Raw genomic sequence first — 20,721 nt, 5'->3', positions numbered from 1 at the left:
CCGCTGCTGAGAGAAAAAGAGAAAGGGGGGGAGAGAGAGATAGCAAGAGAGAGAAGAGAAAGAAAGCAATAGAGAGAGAGAAAAAAACAAGAGAGAAAGAGAGAGAGAGATGAAAGGGGGGAAAGAGAGATAGCAAGAGAGAGAAGAGAAAGAAAGAGAGATAGAAAGAAAGAAAGAGTGAGAGAGAAAGAAAGCAATAGAGAGAGAGAAAGAGAGAGAGAGAGCAAGAGGGGGAGAGAGAAATGACTCTTGATTTAAAGCATATGGTAAAAAGCACCCAAATAATAACAGAGGGAAAAAACCCCAGCCGTGTGTGTGTGTGTGTGTGTGTGTGTGTGTGTGTGAACTCTTGAACCATTTCCAATAGCTCACCTCTAATTGTAAATGGTTCAAGAGTTCTCTCTCTCTCTCACACACACACACACACAAGGGGGGAGGAGAAAGGGATGGAAAAAGAGAAGATAATAATAGTAATAGATTTTGGTTTTGTTTTATTATTAATTTCTTTTAATAAAAAAAGAAGGGAATGTTTTTCTTATTTATTTATTTATTTATTTATTTATTTATTTTTCTATGCCGCCCAGACCCAAAGGGACTGTCGCTCAGACACTATACCTTTCCCCCCACACTGAAAAAAAATTAAGAGGGAACATTGACATTAACTCTACTTAAAGTTTTAACAACATTCAACCCAACTGGGTCTAGCCACGCATAAAATCGGCCGGAGTTAGGTCTCAGCACTCATGGCCCCCCCATGCCTGCCAGCAGAGGTGAGTCTTCAAAATTTTGCGAAAGACCAGGAGGGAGGGGGCAGTATGTATCTCCGGAAGGAGGTCATTCCAAAGGGCTGGGGCCACCACAGAGAAGGCTCTTTCCCTAGGTCCAGCCAGACGATATTGCCTAGCCTGGAGAAGGCCGACTCTATGGGACCTAACCAGGCACTGGGATACATGAGGCAAAAGATGGTCCCATAGGTAATCTGGTCCTAAGCCATGTAGGCAGTGAAGGGCTACCAAATTTTTACTACCACACTGTGGGCGTGGCTTATGCAGGACGCTCTGCATTTTCCGTCAACATCTTTCAGTGCAAATTGGGTGCTCTGGGGTGGAGCTCCATTTTCGCTACTCCACTGTGTTCCCCCCAAATGGGGGGTAGCCCACCCCTGCATGTAGGGGTCATAACCAACACTTTGAATTGTGTCTGAAGACCAATCTGCAACCAGTGCAGCTCACGGTGTGATGTTGAAATGTGGGCAAATCTTGGAGGACCCACAATAGCTCGTGTGGCTGCATTCTGCACTATTTGCAGTCTCCAAACACTCTTCAAAGTTAACTCCATGGCTGTTGCATTACAATCCTATGTGGTTTGGAAGCGTTACTGTTCCAGACTTGAAAGCTATGCAAACAGTGGTGAAAATAGCAGAAAAGATTATTTGAAGTTCATTTCCTTCTAACCAGGACTATGCTGGCTGGAGCAGTGTTTCCCAACCTTGGCAACTTGAAGATATTTGGACTTCAATTCCCAGAATTCCTCAGCCAGCGACTGGGAGTTGAAGTCCACAAGTCTTAAAGTTGCCAAGCCTGAGGACCTCTGTTATAGGCTTTCAGAAGACTAATATGGATCTTCTTATATACAACGGATAGTTTGCTCCCTTGACACAGCTAGAATTGAGAGGAACAGAAGCAAAGTGCCACTGGCAGAAGTGAGAGGAATTCAATATATAGTATTATGAGAAAAGCTGCTTCTGCAGCTACCTGAATCCACCAATCTATCCTCTTGTATAGATTATTTCTCTTCTCTGTTGCATTTGGGGAATTTGAAAGGATTTTATATAGACACGTTGAAAACCCACAAAAGGTGTTTTTGTTTTGTTTTGTTGTATCAGAGCCAGTGATGGGCTCCTACAGGTATGGTCAGGTACGCAGAACCAGTAGAATTTTTATTTATTTATTTTCTTATTTTCCTTTCCGGGCTCTGCGTATGTTTTTCCTATTGCATTAAATGAGGTTGAATGTGTAAAATTTTAGAAGAGCTATGCGTGCGTGTATGTGGATACATACACATACAGTTTATATAGTAGTTGTTTTGCCGGCGTGTTTCAACCGCCCGTAATTACAGGGTAATTAGTCCAGGAAGACACACACCACACGATAAAAGGAAAACCCAAAAGTTTTTCTAAACAGAAAAACAGAAACAGCTCCCTTTTTAAATGTCAAAGGGATTTTCTGGTACACATAAGGCACAGGTTAAATGCAATCCAATTGCTCATCCAATAACTGGGAAATTGAGTCCAATTCTAAAGTCCAGAGAGTCCACACACAATCTTGAACAGCACAAAAACCACGATCTTGACGAAACAATGAATCAGATAAACTGCCATGAGGCTAAAACACCAGGCTGCACTTTTATCTGTAGCACTAATTACAGCAGCCCCACTCAACCACAGGTGGCCTCATTTTCTCTTGTAATAATCCTTCAGTTGTTGTCTCCTATGCATCACTCTACGCATGCATGGATGTGTCATTAATTCTTGTTCAGAATCCAGGGATGATACAGATGATTGATCTCCTCCTGGGCTGTCTGCCAAACTCCTATCCTCCCTGTCACTCACGCCTCCTTGGTCAGAGGAGACTTCGTTGGCAGATTCCACTGGGAGCAAAACAGGCCTGCGGCATGTGGATGTCTCCCCCACATCCACCTCCACATTCCTTGGGGCAGGAGCTGGGCCAGAGCTAACCACAACAGTAGTTAATGTATATTTTTTGTGGTCCTATGTGTAATATGAATGTATTATACACATAGAATTAAATAGTATATTTTGGATGTTCAGTAATAGTAAATAGATAGGGAAATTGTATCTCTTTGAGGTGAGGAGAGGCCAGGCATCCTAACCCTAACCCAAACCCTTGACGTGAGTTACGTTGGCCATTTTTAAGCCAGTCACATGACCTTTAAGCCATCCCCCCAGTCACATGATCACCAAGCCACTCCCACCTGGTCACATGGCCAGCAGGCCACACCCACAAAATAAGCCATGTCCACAGTGTGGTAGTAAAATCTTTTTGCAGCCCTTCACTGATCAGAGCAATCAGGCAAGCATGCCAAAATAATTAGCAAAGGGGCCTTGGCTGCATGAAACTTGTCTATTCTGCTCTAGATCATAAAATACAATTTTAAGGGTGAAGGTTAAAATGTTATTCAGTGTACTTTATTTTATACAAACGTTTAGCTATTGGCAGTAGGCTCAAGGCAGATTTTGTCTTACACACTTAATAATTTATATGGAAATAATGTCCCTGGCTCTATCTGGAAATAATGTGATGGTTCAAAACATTCCTGGCAATTAAATCACATGGAAATAACTCAAAATTAAAATGATTGTTAATTGCTAATGATATATCATTATATTATATCATTTATATTACACTATATCATTTCCTACTAGGGTAGAAATTTGCCATTATATGTTAAGAAAGGACCATGCTTGCAAGTTATGTTTCATTCCCAGTTAAATGGGGTTCTTCTACAATGGCCTGAATATTTTTACCATTATGCAGATAATTAAATTTAACCCAAGCTTTTTGTACCAGAAGCCAATAACCGTGGAAACCTAATTTCTGCTACTTTTCTTGTTCAAAAACAACAAGGAAGCAAAAATAGAAAAAAAAACATTTTTTGCAAACTAACTGTTAAAATTCCTGACCAAGAGGAGAGAAGAAAAAAACCAACAACTTTGAGCTTGCCAAAGGCAAGTATGAAGAAACATTTAGAACATCCTGGTTTGAGCAAATTTATTTTGCTCACACCATTACCCAGCCACAAAATATAGCAGTGTGAAATATATTGCTCGTGTCTCATTGATAGATTACAGCTGAACAAATACAGCATGAAATAAAATGCATCTGATCATTACCACTTTCCAGTCTGATTAACATTCGGCTTCAGAGTGTAATATTGTATCTTTTTTTATCCTAATGAAATTTTCCTTCTTAACATGCGCTGTTTTATGACTCACAATAAGCAATGGAACGAACAAATGCATATGGAATACATAGTCATAATTATGTGAGGATGATAGAAACACAACAACCCATTACATTCTTCTTGATTTAAAACTTTCGCAGCAGTTCTACTGCCAAAACTACAGTATACAGATTATCATATAGACGGGCAATTTTAAACATCCCCGATGATCAGTGTTGATATTTCATCCTTCCATACTCAATTTTATATTTCTAAATGTCCATGTTATCATGACAATAAAGCATTTTTCTTAGTGATAGAGCTTTGCCTACCAGGATATTGCAAATGAGTTTGAAAATGTTTAGCTGTTTCTGCAAATGAGTACCGCTTTGTAGGAAACTACTCAGATCAGACATTCCCTTGGGGTTGTAACAACCTCAGGCTTCAAGAACTAACTAAAAGAGCAGTGAAGTTGAATTCTTGGGTGTCTGATGCTTGATTAGGTCTTAGGTCCTAGATTCTTGATTACCGTATTTTTCAGAATATAAGATGCACTGGAATATAAGACACACCTTAGTTTTTGGGAAGGAAAATAGGGAAAAGAATCTGCTTACCAGGTATTCTAAGACTAAGACTAAGGCAAGCATCCTTAGTCTGGTCAGCTTCAGCCCATTATTTTATCCCCTGGTTAAGGGCTTAAAATTAACAATGAAAGAGCTTGCAAGCAGGTAAGAGCTGTGAACATCATTAGCAGCTGGAAATAAACATTCAGAGCAAGTTAGACCAATGGGGAAAAAAACCTGCAAAGACTTAGGGCTTGGAAAACATTCTTCACAGAGAGTAACAATGAAAGAGCTTGGGTATATTAATAGTACCTGGTTAGGGCTGGAAGAAAACATTTGGACCAAGTAAAGTAACGAAATAAAACTCTACAAAAACAGGGTTTGGAATACATTCTTGGCAGAGAGTAACAATGAAAGAGTTTGCAAGCCGGTAAAAACTGGGAACATTGTTGGCACCTGGTTAAGGCTGGAAAGAAGCTTACTCAGAGCAAGTTAGAGTAATGAAAAAAACCCTGCAAAGACTTAGGGCTTGGAAAACATTCTTCGCAGAGAGTAACAATGAAAGAGCTTGGGTATATTAATAGTACCTGGTTAGGGCTGGAAGAAAACATTTGGACCAAGTAAAGTAATGAAATAAAACTCTACAAAAAAAGTGTTTGGAATACATTCTTGGCAGAGTAACAATGAAAGAGTTTGCAAGCCGGTAAAAACTGGGAACATTGTTGGCACCTGGTTAAGGCTGGAAAGAAGCTTACTCAGAGCAAGTTAGAGTAATGAAAAAAAACCTGCAAAGACTTAGGGCTTGGAAAACATTCTTCACAGAGAGAAACAATGAAAGAGCCTGCAAGTTAAGAGCTGGGAAGATCGTCAGCAGCTAGTTAGGGTTGGGGGGGGGAAGCTACATTCAGAATATAAGACACACCCAAATTATCAGCCTCCTTTTAGGGAGGAAAAAGGTGTGTCTTATACACCGAAAAATATGGTAGGTCTTAGGTGTTAGACTCACATTTAAATGGTACAATGCCAAACCTCTAATCCTACAAAATATCATTTTGCAAAAGAGACAAGTGGTATAATTTTTCTCCCCATTGAAAGTGAATATATTTACAGTCCCAGCAGTGGTTTTTCAAAATGCATTTGTTCGGTTTTCAAAATCAGTAGCAAGTGACTGTATATAAAGGGCAATAAATAATTAATATTTAATGGGTATAGTCCATTAATCTGCATCATCGTTCTATATTTAGTCATCTCAATAATTCATCACATTGCATCCTGAGTGAAATACCATTTTACATCGGATGATACTGTATTGTCAATAAAAAGGAACAGCAACAATAAAAACTGCTGTGACATTCGATGCAGATTTGAGGAGAGGCAGAAATAATCTTAAAATGAAGAACAAAAAGAAAAGAAATTAGATTTAAAGGAAACAGTCTTGATATGTTTTAAGTTATGTTTTAAAAGAACTTGGTATTTTGATGGTGTATAGTAAAATTCCTCCTTCAGGTTAATGAGAACTATATGTACCCTGTTTCCCCGAAAATAAGACACTGTCTTATATTAATTTTTACTCCAAAAGTTGTGCTACGTCTTATTTTCGAGGGGTGCCTTATATTTCTCAAATAAGCTCTCTCTCGCTCTCTCTCTCTTTCTCTCTCTCTCTCTTGTTTTCTTTCTCTCTCTCTCTCTATTGCTTTCTTTCTCTCTCACTCTTTCTATCTCTCTTGCTTTCTTTTTCTCTCTTGTTCTCTCTCTTGCTATCTCTCTCTTCCCCCCTCTTTCTCTCTCTCTTTCTCACTTACTTTCTCTCTCCCTCTCTCTTTCCATCTTGCTCTGTCTGTTGCTCTCTCTCTCTCAGCGAGGGAGCTGCGAGAGCGCTTTCTCCGAGCGCTTCAGGGATGCCTGCCCTGCCTCTACTCTAGCCCCCTTGCTGAAAGCTCGGGATGAAAGCGCTCCCAGCGAAGGGGCTGCGAGAGGGGCGGGGCGGGCATTCCTGAAGCGCGCAGAGAAAAACCTCTCGCAGTCCCCTGGCTGGGAGCGCGGTTGAGGAGAAGCCACAGCTGCCACCGCCGTGGGAGAAGTTACGCCCCAAGGCGGGAGGCGTAGAAAGCCGGAGAGGGGGCGGATCGAGTGGGCGGGGGGCAGCGGCAAGAGGACAGGGGTGTGAGGGGGCTGGAGGCACTGTGGGGAGGCGGCCGCGGCCCCCTTTCCTTCCACCCATGGGCTGGCAGGGGGATGGGGAGAGCATGCGGCACCTCCGCACTTTCGTCACTCCCCGCCCCCAACTCCACCGTACCATATATAAACTTGACTACGCCTTATTTTCGGGGGGTGCCTTATATTAGCAAATTTTGCAAAACCTCTGACATGCCTTACTTTCGGGGTACGTCTTATTTTAGGGGAAACATGGTATTGCAGCTGCTGAGCCATCACACCACACCCACCCACCAGTATTTATAGAGGGAAGGCAGGTCAGGTCTCGCTGTGTTCGCCCTAGAACAAGGACAGAAGCAGTAGCCTGAAGATGACGAGTGGGACCTCGTCGAAATGTCACCAGAAATATCTGAATCCTACACAGAAAGAAACCCGAATATGGCAAGACCTTCATACCTGTACCCGTATATTAGTTTGATTTGCCATTGCTTCATATTCATTACAAGAAACTTTTTGCCAGGCTTTTAAAAAATGCATAATGACAGCACTGAGAACTACTGTGATTGGTCCAGTTTCTTTTAACCATATTTAAATTTTTAATTGGGATGGTAGAAAGCTTATAACATTAATACAGTTACTCCTTGACTTATGACAACTAAACCCAAACTTTTAGTTGTTAAGTGAGATTTTTAAAGTGTTTTTTGCCTCATTTTATGACCTTTCTTGCTTTAGTTGTTAAGTGACTCGCTGAAGTTGATATGTTAGTAACCCTGTTGTTAAGGGAACCCAGGTTCCCCATTGACTTTGCTTGTCATAAGATCATAAAAGGGGATCACATGACCCTGGAACACAGCAATGGTCATAAATGTGAACCAGTTGCCAGGCTTCCGAATTTTGATCACATGATCATGGGGATGCTGGAAAGGTTCTTATTATGAAAAATGGTCGTAAGTCACAATTTCACTGCTGTTGTAACTTTGAACAGTCCCTAAATGAACTGAAAGTCTATGGCAGTGATGGCAAACATTTTTTTAGTTTGTGTGCCAAAAGGGGGTGGGCTTGCTAGCATGCGTTCATGTGCCCACCCCACTTCCCTCCCCCCACAGGCCCCACGTTGCCCCTTACTCATGTGCACAGACCTTTCTGAAGCCCCGGAGGCAGTGGTGGGTTCCTACCAATGCGGTCCAGAGAGCCGCAATAATAGGAACCCACTGATGATGCAATTTTTGGTGATTTTTTTTTTTATTGATTCAATTTATTGTTTCTTCATTGCTTATTTCAGTGTTTCCCAACCTTGGCAACTTGAAGATATTTGGACTTCAACTCCCAGAATTCCCCAGCCAGCGAACGCTGGGAGTTGAAGTCCAAATATCTTCAAGTTGCCAAGGTTGGGAAACACTGGCTTATTTGACCCCTATGACAGTCATTAAGTGTTGTACCACATGATTCTTGACACATGTATCTTTTTCTTTTATGTACACTGATAGTATATGCACCATGACAAATTCCTTGTGTGTCCAATCACACTTGGCCAATAAAATTCTATTCTATTCTATTCTATTCTATTCTATTTCTGGCATCTCCTGGAAAGGAGCTTCTCAGCTGTGCTTCAGATAAAGAATAAAGGTCAACATTAAGACGAGGGTGGGCGGGAGGGTGCCAGAAAAAAAATCACTGCAAATTACATTAGTGGATTCCTACCAATGCGGCACTCTGGATCACACTGGTAGGAACTCACCACTGCCCAGAGGTGGGGGGAAAAATACACCTAACGGACAAACCGTTAAGTGGGGTTTTTTTGCTTCCAGGGCTTCAGCATCCAAAGGGCAAAATGGCCTTTTCCAAGGCTGAAAACCAGCCGCCAGTGCACTCATGCGCACTAGAGTTGAAAAAGGGTGGCACCTTACATGCCAACCAACATGACTCCATGTGCCACCTGTGACACACGTGCCATAGGTTCGCCATCATGCGTCTAGGGAGATTCTCAATCATCTAGGTCAGTGATGGCGAACATTTTTTTCCTTGGGTGCTGAAAGAGCATGTGTGCACACTATTGTCCATATGCAAGTGCCCACACCCATAATTCAATGCCTCGGGAAGGCGAAAACAGTTTCTCTCACCCCCCAGAGGCCCTCTGGAGGTTTGAAACATCCTGTTTCCCAACTTCTTGTGTTTTGCCCTGCCCAGGCTCCAATGGCTTCCCTGGAGCTGGGAGAGGATAAAAATGCCCTCCCCCATCCCCCTGGAGGCTCTCTGAAAGTCAAAAACACCCTCCCGGATCCTCTGTGCAAGCCAAAAATCAGCTGGCCGGCACACACATGTACATTGGAGCTGACATAGGGCAACGACTCGTGTGCCGGCAGATATGGCTCCGCATGCCACCTGTGGCACCTGTGCCATAGGTTTGCCATCTAGGTCATGGTTATCCCAAACATGCTTTTTTTCAAAAGTCAACTGACTTTTTTTTGTTTTTGTTTTTCATTTGAAAACATTTTGCTTCCCATCCAAGAAGCTTCTTCAGTTCATAAAACCTCAGGAGAACTGAAGAAGGTTTTTGGATGAGAAGCAAAATGTTTTCAAAGAAAAACATTCCCCCCCCCCCCCCAAAAAAAAAAAAGAATGTCCAATTGCCTTTTTGGAAAAAGCTCCTTTGGGATGTTAATATAGCAGAGCAGAAAACACAGGGGCCAATTATCTGATTCTCTGGCTTGCTGATAAATGGCGCTGTTTGGGAAGAGTTTTTAAAGGGTAAATTCTTGGATCTTACCTTCTAAAACAAACGTAGCCGTTATTTCTGGCGTAGTTTTATAAACACATGTGTAATTCCTCATCTGGTCTTCATTTCTGACTTTTATCCTTAAAAATAGATAAGCAATCGATACATAATAAGTATTATTGAGCTACGAAATAAAAAAGTAAAAACAAATAAAAACAATATGAAAACAGCTTTTGAAAAAATACACGGCTCAAAAAAATAAAGGGAACACTTAAACAACATAAAATAACTCCAAATAAGTCAAACTTCTGTGAAATCAAACTGTCCACTTAGGAAGCAACACAGATTGACAATCAATTTCACATGCTGTTGTGCACATTCAACTTTGTACAGAACAAAGTATTCAATGAGAATTTTTCATTCATTCAGACCTAGGATGTGTTCTTTGAGTGTTCCTTTTTTGTTTTAGCAGTATCTATAATAGTAATGTTCTGGATTGATAAATGTTGACATGCAAGCAGCTTGTTGAAATAGATACAAATTTATGATAGCTGCGATATGAATATCCAAAAGGATTTTCACAGTTCAAATAACTACCGATGTATAGGTCCCCAGTCATCCTCTAATCCAGGGGGGTCAAACTCAAGGCCTATTGGCCAGATCTAGCCCAGAGAGTGCTTAGATCTGGCCCATGGGGCTAACCTGGAAACAGCAAAGGACCGGCCCATGGTGCCTTTGCCAGAAAAAATGAAGCTCGGGGTGCCACGTGTCTGTTTTTACTGGCAGAAGGCTAGCAAAACAAACTTAAAACAAAACAAAAGGAGAAATGTTTGCTTTTGCATTTGAGCCTGCAAGAAAGGACAGGAAAGGAGAAAGGAAAAGAATAAAGACAAAGACAAAGATGGGAAGAGAGAAAGGAAGGAAAAATAAGAAAAGAGGAAAAGAAAGAAGAAAAGAGAAGGAAGAGTAAAGGAAAAAAGAAGGAAGGAAAAAAAGGGAGGGAGGGAGATGAGAGGAGGGAAGTCCTGCCTTTGGACTTGGCTACCACAGGGGGCCGCCCTGATATGAGTGATGTCAAGCTGGCCACACATACACTGTCCGTTGCAATGGCTGTTAAGTGTGAAAATCCATTATAAATCACTTTTTTTCAGTGCCAAAACTAAATTTTGAACAGTCATTAAATGAATGTTGTAAATCAAGGATTACCTATAGTAACTAGGAGATTCCTAGAGATGCCCCATGGAGGCTTCTCCCCGCCTTTTCCGGCCCTATTTCCTCCCAAGAGAATCCTAGAGAGGCCCCACGGAGGCTTCTCCCCGCCTTTTCCGGCCCTCTTTCCTCCCAGGAGATTCCTAGAGAGGCCCCAGGGAGGCTTCTCCCTGCCTTTTCCGATTATAGTTTCGTAGGCTCGGGTTTGTAAGTAGAAAATAGTTCTTAAGAAGAGGCAAAAAAAATCCTGAACACCCAGTTCTTATCTAGAAAAGTTCATAAGTAGAGGCGTTCTTAGGAAGAGGTACCACTGTACTAGGTTAAGAACAAATTCCATTCATTCTTTTTGTTTGAGCTTGTTCTTGTTTGAGCTTGTTCTTATTTTGAGCTTGTTCTTGTTCTTACAAATTGCGCCCTCCACCCACCTTTACTCAAAATGGTGGATAGCATTCTCCTTTCTAAAGCTGACGAATCACTAAAACCGTGCAATTTTTTTTCTGAATTGCTGGAAACCACTGGAAACAAGCTGGATAGTTATAAAGTGTAACTTCAACAGTTCATAAATCACTGTGATGCTTATTGGCTTAAGGAAGGACAAGGCCCTTTGCCGTTTTTTCTTTTAGTCAAAGGAAACTTCTGAGGAATGTTCTTAACCCAGGAACTGAAAGGCATTATTGTACCATTCTACAATAAAGTCAACATCTCCAACTGTATTTTCTTATTTTTTTTTTCTCTCAAGCCCTTTATTATGTTATTATGTTAAGTTTGCACCACCTTCTCTGGGCATAGTTGATCAGTATCCCGCCTCAGTCAAGTAACTGGAAAGAAACTTGAAGTCCTCAACCTTTAGTCTGAAGTCGCTTACAGTTCTTAAATTGCTTAGCTGAAAATGCACCTTCCAAAAGTTAAATCAAACTATAGGTTTTAATATAGCAAGCACAATTCTTTCCATCAGAACAGAGCTGGAAGGGACCCTGGAGGTCTTCTAGTCCAAGCCCCTGCTAAAGCAGAGATCCTATACATTTCAGACAAGTGGCTGTCCTGATTTTTCATAAAAATTGCCAAACGTCTGAAAAAAACATCTGAAGGCAAATTTTTCCATTGGTTAATTGTTCTTACTGTTAGGAAGTTTCTCCTTAATTGCAGGTTGCTTCTCTCTTTGATTAGTTTCCAATCATTGCTTCTTGTCCTGCCCCTCTGGTGCTTTGGGAAATAAACTGACCCACTCTTCTTTGTGGCAGCCTCTCAAATAGTCATAGCACTTAAGATTTATATACCACTTCAGAGTGCTTTTACAGCCCTTTCTAAGCAATTTACAGAGTCAGCATATTGTCCCCTAACAATCTGGGTCACCGTTTTACAAATCTCAGAAAGATGGAAGGCCGAGCCAACCTTGATCCTGGCGAGATTTGAACTGCCAAATTGCAGGCAGCCGGCAGCCAGCAAAACTAGCCTGCAGTACTGCTCTCTAACCTCTGTGTCATCACAGCTCATGCAAATATTGGAACACTGCTATGATGTAATCCCCCTAGTCTAATGCTTCTCAAATAGTGAGGTGTCCTCCCCCAGGGGGGCACAGAACAATGCCGGGGGGGCATATGACCCCGGGGAACGTGTTTTTTTGTTGCAGGGGATAGGGGTTTTTTGCACCAAACAATAGCATACAGTGCAGAGCAAGAGATATGAAGTGCAGATAACAAACCCTTAAGAGACACCATGGAAAAATATTTAACAGGGATGAAAAGAAAGGAGGAGAGAGACAGAGATAATGAGACAAACGTAAGTCTCCTGAAAGCTAAGATGAGGAAATATGATGAAGCGTATGTAGTGCTTGGCTCCACTGTGACTATGGTGGGAGTTGAGGAAAGATCGGTATGTTTACTGTGTCTAAAAATGTTGGCAGTGGACAGCATGAAGCCAAATAAATTAGGGCGTCACTTAAACACATTACACCCCAAATCACTGGAGTTTTTTCAGTGAAAATGTGCTGAATATTGCAAACAATTGTCCCGGCGGAGAGTTGGTGTCTGTGTGTGAAGTGTTTACTTCTTCCTGGGGGGGTGGCATAACATAAAATAATTGAGAAGCATTGCCCTAGTCCTTCTTTCTTTTGACTTGCCATACCCAAGTCCTGCTGTTCTTATATATGTTTTGTGTCTCCAGGCTTTAATCATCTTAGTTGCTCTTCTCTGCACTTTTTCCAAAGTCTCTGGACTCTCAAAATTTATTTATTTTTATTTTTGTTAGTAATGTGGTGAATATTCTAGGTGTGGTCTTACTAAAGATTTATAAAGCAGTTCAACATGACCGTCTTTTAGCCACTGCAGGTGCACCTCCTAGGGTTATAGTTATAGTTTATTAGATTTGTATGCCACCCCTCCATACTAAAAGATTGGTCCTCTCTATCTTAAGCTATGCCAGCATGTAACATAAAAACACTTACGTATATCGAGTGCACCATTTGGAGCGAGTTTCATTCCTCCTGATGGTCTCTGGGTTGAAAGTTTCATTTTCTGAGTTCCAAACAGTCTCCATTTTTGTCGCGTCTGTTTCTCTACTGATGACCAAGCTACACATTAGTTCAAGTTCAGCTGGACTGTCTAATGTGATACTTTTTGTTTGAGAAACTTTGGCGCTTCCTATGGGAAATAGTTAAGAGATAATACTTCCCCGATTAAAAGAAAAGAGTTGCAAACAGTGATGACAAAAACAACAACAATAATTGTATCACTCAAATAACTTTTGGGTCAACTATTAGCTTCAAAACAATGGACACATTAAGATGAATTTGGCAATTAGAAGTTTTAGCTTTTTTAAAATATTGCATGCCACCAGGAGGGCGTTCTCTGTCACCACCGCTAATGGTGTGGTTGCGTGCACAGCTCCACCTCCCTGATGAGTGTGCGTCTACATGACATTTGGCTTCTGCCCATATGCAGGAACCAAATCTCACACGAGGACACTCGTGCATGCAAGATTTTGCCAACATTTTGGCATTTTTTTGCTTCTACTAAGCAAAAAAACATTGAAAATCGGTGAAATCTCACACGCGGGAGCATCCTCACGTGAGATTTGGCTTCCTGCACATGTGCAGAAGCCAAATCTTGTATGGGCATGCATGCATCAGAGATGTGGAGGTGCATGCAAACCTCCATTTTTCCTACCCCACCGTCCACCCATGAGCCCAATACTGCATGCTAGCCTTATGTTTCAGATTTATTTATTTATTTATTTGTTTGTTTGTTTGTTTGTTTGTTTGTTTACTTATTTATTTGCTTGTTTGCTTGCTTGCTTACTTGTTTACTTGTTTATTCATTCATTCATTCATTCATTCATTTATTGCCACCCTTCTCCTTAGACTCAGAGTGGCTTACAACATGCTAGCAATAGCACTTTTTAACAGAGCTAGCATATTGCCCCCAACAAACCGAGTCCTCATTTTACCCACCTTGGAAGGATGGAAGGCTGAGTCAACCTTGAGCCAGTGATGAGATTTGAACCGCTGATCTACAGATCTACAGTCAGCTTCAGTGGCTTGCAATACAGCACTCTACCTGCAGCGCCACCCCGGCTCTTTTATTACAGATACTCTAGAATAAATTGAATTTTAATCATGGCTTCTAAAAAGGCCTTAGTAAGACTATGTCAGGCGAATATTGTACAGCTGACATTTCATTCATAAAACAATTGCCTTACTGATTATCCTTTGATCTCTAACTATCATGCTACCTTTTAGCCTGTGCTTAACCGTGGACATAACCCATGCTCTCATCAGAATTTGCTATTGAGTTTGAATCTGGAAACCTGCCACAACTCAAGGAGAACCAGTTCCAGATAAACCCAATCTAATTTTTCCCTCCTGATATCTAAATTTAGGAAAACACCAAAAATGACACAGCACGGTAGCTACCGATAGTTTTCCAAAATGAATGACAGCTGAAAAAAAATCTAATTGGTTTTTTAAGATGCATTTACTTTCAGAAATTACAATCACAATCCTGTAATTATTTCTTTGGTTTGAGAAAGAAAACAACTACAACCAAACTCAGAGAGAAACAGTTTAACCTTGAGCTACAAATATTCCCTTCTATTAGTTCAGATAATGTACTAAAATGAACATGACTCTGGTTGAACCACAGATTTTTTTTTCACTTGTCATGCACCCTGTATAGAATTATTAATCCCTGGCAGTCTGCAAGGGAAGTGAATAATGCATATCATGAACTCACTGCTCAAATTAAATCAATAATAATAATAATAATAATAATAATAATAATAATAATAATAATTTATTAGATTTGTATGCCGCCCCTCTCTGGTTCACAAGAATTTAAATTAAATTAATTAAATTAAATTAATTAATTAAATCAAATTACATAATATGCACAATTTTTATAATAACATCTAATGACATGCCTAATATTATGGTTTCTATCAGATGTCTACATGTCCATCACCAGCAAAGCATGACTGCATCTACAGCTGTCTCTTACCCAGCTCCCATCATTGAACAGAAAATAATAGGCAACTTTTGGAGGAAAGATTTCTCTTACAACATGAATCAACAATCATGAATTGGTGGGAGGGTGGGATAGATGATAGATAGATAAATATTTATTTATTTATTTATTTATTTATTTATTTATTTATTTATTTATTTATTTATTTATTTATTTATTTATTTATTTATTTATTTATTTATTTATTTATTTATTTATTTATTTATTTATTTATTTATTTATTTATTTATTTATTTATTTATTACTTAGATTTGTATGCCGCCCCTCTCCGAAGACTCGGGGCGGCTCACAACACGTGGAAACAAATCATAAATAATCTGACAATTTAAAATATTAAAGATTTAAAAAAGACCCCATATACTAACAGACATACACACAAGCATACCATACATAAATTAAACATGCCCAGGGGAAGATGTTTCAGTTCCCCCATGCCTGACGGCAAAGGTGGGTTTTAAGGAGTTTACGGAAGGCAGGAAGAGTAGGGGCAGTTCTAATCTCCGGGGGGAGTTGGTTCCAGAGGGCCGGTGCCGCCACAGAGAAGGCTCTTCCCCTGGGGCCCGCCAACCGACATTGTTTAGTTGACGGGACCTGGAGAAGGCCCACTCTGTGGGACCTAATCGGTCGCTGGGATTCGTGCGGCAGGAGGCGGTCTCGGAGATATTCTGGTCCAATGCCATGAAGGGCTTTAAAGGTCATAACCAACACTTTGAATTGTGACCGGAAACTGATCGGCAGCCAATGCAGACTGCGGAGTGATGGCGAAACATGGGCATACCTAGGTAAGCCCATGACTGCTCTCGCAGCTGCATTCTGCACGATCTGAAGTTTCCGAATACTTTTCAAAGGTAGCCCCATGTAGAGAGCATTACAGTAGTCGAACCTCGAGGTGATGAGGGCATGAGTGACTGTGAGCAATGAGTCCCGGTCCAGATAGGGCCGCAACTGGTGCACCAGGCGAACCTGGGCAAACGCCCCCCTCGCCACAGCTGAGAGATGTTTTTCTAATGTGAGCTGTGGATCGAGGAGGACGCCCAAGTTGCGGACCCTCTCTGAGGGGGTCAATAATTCCCCCCCCCCCGGGTGATGGACGGACAGATGGAGTTGTCCTTGGGAGGCAAAACCCACAGCCACTCCGTCTTATCCGGGTTGAGCTTGAGTCTGTTGACACCCATCCAGGCCCCAACAGCCTCCAGGCACCGGCACATCACTTCCACCGCTTCGTTGACTGGGCATGGGGTGGAGATGTAAAGCTGGGTATCATCCGCATATTGATGATACCTCACCCCATGTCCTTGGGTGATCTCGCCCAGCGGTTTCATGTAGATGTTGAATAGCAGGGGGGAGAGGACCGACCCCTGAGGCACCCCACAAGGGAGAAACCTAGGAGTCGACCTCTGACCCCCCCACTAACACCGACTGCGACCGGCCAGAGAGGTAGGAGGAGAACCACTGAAGGACAGTGCCTCCCACCCCCAACCCCTCCAGCCGGTGCAGAAGGATACCATGGTCGATGGTATCGAAAGCCGCTGAGAGGTCAAGGAGCACCAGGACAGAGGATAAACCCCTGTCCCAGGCCCGCCAGAGATCATCCATCAACGCGACCAAAGCGGTTTCCGTGCTGTAACCGGGCCTGAAACCCGACTGCTGGGGACCTAGATAATCGGCTTCTTCCAAGGACCGCTGGAGCTGGAGTGCCACCACCTTCTCGACAACCTTCCCCATAAAGGGAAGGTTGGAGACTGGACGATAGTTGTTAAGCACAGCTGGGTCCAGGGAGGGCTTCTTGAGGAGGGGGCGCACGAGCGCTTCTTTATAGAGTGATGGAAAAACTCCCCTCCCCAAGGAAGCGTTGGGCCCAGCTCCGCGTCACCTCCCTGCTGGCCGAAACCAACCAGGAGGGACACGGATCCAGTAAACAGGTGGCAGAACTCACAGCTCCAATGGCCTTGTCCACTTCATCAGGTGTCACCAGATCAAACTCCTCCCAGACAGGTGGACAAGTACGTGCCCCAGTCACCTCGACTGACTCGTTGTCAGTTGACTCTGTTTCACAATAGATAGATAGATGATAGATAGATAGATAGATAGATAGATGATAGATAGATAGATAGATACAAGATAGATAGATAGATAGATAGATAGATAGATAGATAGATAGATAGATAGATAGATAGAAAGATAGATAGATAGATAGATAGATAGATAGATAGATAGATAGATAGATAGATAGATAGATAGATAGATAGATTGATAGATAGATAGATAGGATTTATGTGCCATTCCTCTCCGAGGACTCGGAGAGGGACAGCATATGTCAAAATAGTATAACAAAATGAGTATGGTGAATCCAAAATGGGATGCTGACAAAACAGAAGACATGGCAAGTGGAAAGATTATAGACTCTGACAATCCAAGAAGGCAGAGGTGAGGGACAGATCACATAAAGCAGTGATGATGAACCTGCAGCACGTGTGCCACAGGTGGCACACAGAGACATATCGGTGAGCACGCATGCTCAGGTCTGGTGCACCAGCCAGCTGATTTTCAGGCTTCCTGGACCCTCTGGGAATCAAAAAATTGGTTGTTTCCAGCCTCCATAGGGGGTGGGGAAGGCCCCCTTTTTTTGCTCTCCCCAAGCTCCAGAGCCTTTCTAGGAGCCTGGGGAAGGTGAAAATGGCCTTCCCCACCTCTTGCCAGGAGGTCTTCAAGAGGCTGGAAACCACCCGTTTCCTGGTTGGACCAGAAGTCCTGGGGTTTTTTTGCTCTCCCGAGGCTTCAGTGCCTAATTGGAAGTTGGCAAACAGGCAAGTTTCCAGCCTCCGGAGGACCCTCTGGGGGATGGGGAAGGCCTTTTTTGCCCTCTCCTGGCTCATAGAATGGTTCTGGAAAAAAACAGTCTTCCAGTTCAACCGGAAGTTGGCAAACAAGTCATTTTCTGTCTCTGGAGGGTCTCCAGGGGTAGGGAGAGCTGTTTTCCTCCTCCACAGGTTCCTAAAAACATAGAAACATAGAAGTCTGACGGCAGAAAAAGACCTCATGGTCCATCTAGTCTGCCCTTATACTATTTTCTGTATTTTATCTTAGGATGTATATATGTTTATCCCAGGCATGTTTAAATTCAGTTACTGTGGATTTATCTACCACGTCTGCTGGAAGTTTGTTCCAAGGATCTACTACTCTTTCAGTAAAATAATATTTTCTCATGTTGCTTTTGATCTTACCCCCAACTAACTTCAGATTGTGTCCCCTTGTTCTTGTGTTCACTTTCCTATTAAAAACACTTCCCTCCTGAACCTTATTTAACCCTTTAATATATTTAAATGTTTCGATCATGTCCCCCCTTTTCCTTCTGTCCTCCAGACTATACAGATTGAGTTCATTAAGTCTTTCCTGATACGTTTAAGACCTTCCACCATTCTTGTAGCCCGTCTTTGGACCCGTTCAATTTTGTCAATATCTTTTTGTAGGTGCGGTCTCCAGAACTGAACACAGTATTCCAAATGTGGTCTCACCAGCATTCTATATAGCGGAATCATAATCTCCCTCTTCCTGCTTGTTATACCTCTAGCTATGCAGCCAAGCATCCTACTTGCTTTCCCTACTGCCTGACTGCACTGTTCACCCATTTTGAGACTGTCAGAAATCACTACCCCTAAATCCTTTTCTTTTGAAGTATTTGCTAACACAGAACTGCCAATACAATACTCAGATTGAGGATTCCTTTTCCCCAAGTGCATTATTTTACATTTGGAAACATTAAACTGCAGTTTCCATTGCTTTGACCATTTATCTAGTAAAGCTAAATCATTTACCATATTACAGACACCTCCAGGAATATCAACCCTATTGCACACTTTAGAGTCATCGGCAAATAGGCAAACCTTCCCTACCAAACCTTCCTCTATGTCACTCACAAACATATTAAAAAGAATAGGACCCAGAACAGACCCTTGTGGCACACCACTTGTAACCTGACTCTGCTCAGAATACTCGCCATTAACAATAACTCTCTGATGTCTACGCTTCAGCCAGCTGCAAATCCATTGAACTATCCATGGATTAAGTCCAATCTTCACTAATTTATCTATCAGCTCTTTATGTGGAACCGTATCAAAGGCTTTGCTGAAGTCCAGGTAGGCAATATCCACGGCACCACCTTCATCCAACACCTTTGTGACATAGTCAAAGAAATCAATGAGATTAGTCTGACATGATTTGCCTTCAGTAAAGCCATGCTGATTTGGGTCCGATAAGTTATTGTTTTTTAGGTGCTGATTTATCCTCTTTTTGAGTAGAGTCTCCATCATTTTAACTACAACTGATGTCAAGCTAACTGGCCTGTAGTTACCAGCTTCTTCTCTACTGCCCTTCTTGTGGATAGGCACAACACTGGCCATTCTCCAATCCTCAGGAACATCTCCTGTTAACAAGGATTGGTTAAACAAATCAGTCAGGGGGGTAGCAATGACAGATCTGAGTTCTTTAAGAACTCTGGGGTGGATGCCATCTGGACCCATTGCCTTATTTATCTTTAATCGTTCAAGTTCTTCTAAGACATTGGCTTCTAAGATCACTGTAGCTGAATCCGTACAGCTGGAAGCAATTCTATATCCCTCTATAGTTTTATTTTGTAAGGTGTCTTTTGAGAAAACTGAACAGAAGTAGCTATTGAAATGGTCAGCGATCTCCTTATTCCCATTAATGCATGTATTATTCCCGGTACTAAGCTTCGTGATGCCGCAGTTTTTCTTCTTCTTATCACTAATCTATCTGAAGAAGGTTTTATCCCCCTTCTTTAGAGATTTGGCAATTTCTTCCTCTTTTGAGGCTTTAGCAGCATATATTATCTGTTTCACCTCCTTCTGTCTCATTTTATACACCTCCCTATCAGCTATACTTCCAGACTCTTTATACCTCCTATAGGCAGCCTTTTTTTCATTGACTATAGCCCTTACATCATTGCTAAACCATCGCGGTTTCTTCTTCCTTTTACCTTTAGTTATTTGTCTTACATACAGTCCAGTGGCTTTTAAGATGGCCTTTTTTAATACAGTCCACTGGGTGCTCGCTCCTGCCATTTTATCCCTCCCCTTTAATTCATTATCTAAATATTCCCCCATTGCATTAAAATTTGTTTTTCTGAAATCCAATACTTTGGTTGCATTATAGGATTGCTCACAATGCGTTTTTACATCAAACCACAAACATAGATGGTCGCTGCAACCTAAATTTTCTCCCACCTTGACATCTGAAACCCAATTCCCATTCGTAAAAACTAAATCTAGAATATTCTCCCCTCTAGTTGGTGTCTTAACCAGCTGTGCCAGAGCTGCTCCTGTAAAGGCCTCTACTATATTCTTACTTTTGCATGTAAGGGCACTGGGGATATTCCAGTCAACATCAGGCATGTTGAAATCACCCATAACCACAATATCTCCCTTTACTGCCATTTGGGTAATTTCATCCACCATCTTGTTGTCATATTCCTCGGATTGCCCTGGAGGCCTTGGAGATCACCCCAATTCTAATGACTTCTTTATTTTGCATGCAAATCCAGAGAGTCTCTAGATCTTGACATGTATTTTGAATTAGT

General features: G+C 41.8%; 1 protein-coding gene across 4 annotated transcripts in view; it reads right to left on the bottom strand.

Moving 5' to 3' along the window:
- EMB (embigin) overlaps positions 1-20,721 on the bottom strand; it is a 196,198-nt gene that overhangs the window by 28,595 nt on the left and 146,882 nt on the right. For all 4 annotated transcript variants that reach the window (XM_070743368.1, XM_070743370.1, XM_070743371.1 and 1 more), the window contains 2 exons: positions 13,049-13,244; positions 9,448-9,536 (listed from right to left, as the gene is read on the bottom strand). In XM_070743368.1, coding sequence (XP_070599469.1) covers positions 9,448-9,536; positions 13,049-13,244 — 285 coding nt within the window. The remainder of the gene's footprint in view (positions 1-9,447; positions 9,537-13,048; positions 13,245-20,721) is intronic.

The sequence above is a fragment of the Erythrolamprus reginae genome, chromosome 2 (assembly GCF_031021105.1).
Source record: "Erythrolamprus reginae isolate rEryReg1 chromosome 2, rEryReg1.hap1, whole genome shotgun sequence".
Taxonomy (NCBI): domain Eukaryota; kingdom Metazoa; phylum Chordata; class Lepidosauria; order Squamata; family Dipsadidae; genus Erythrolamprus; species Erythrolamprus reginae.
Note: the sequence above shows the minus strand (reverse complement) of the source record. Positions and strands in the feature narration are given on the sequence as shown.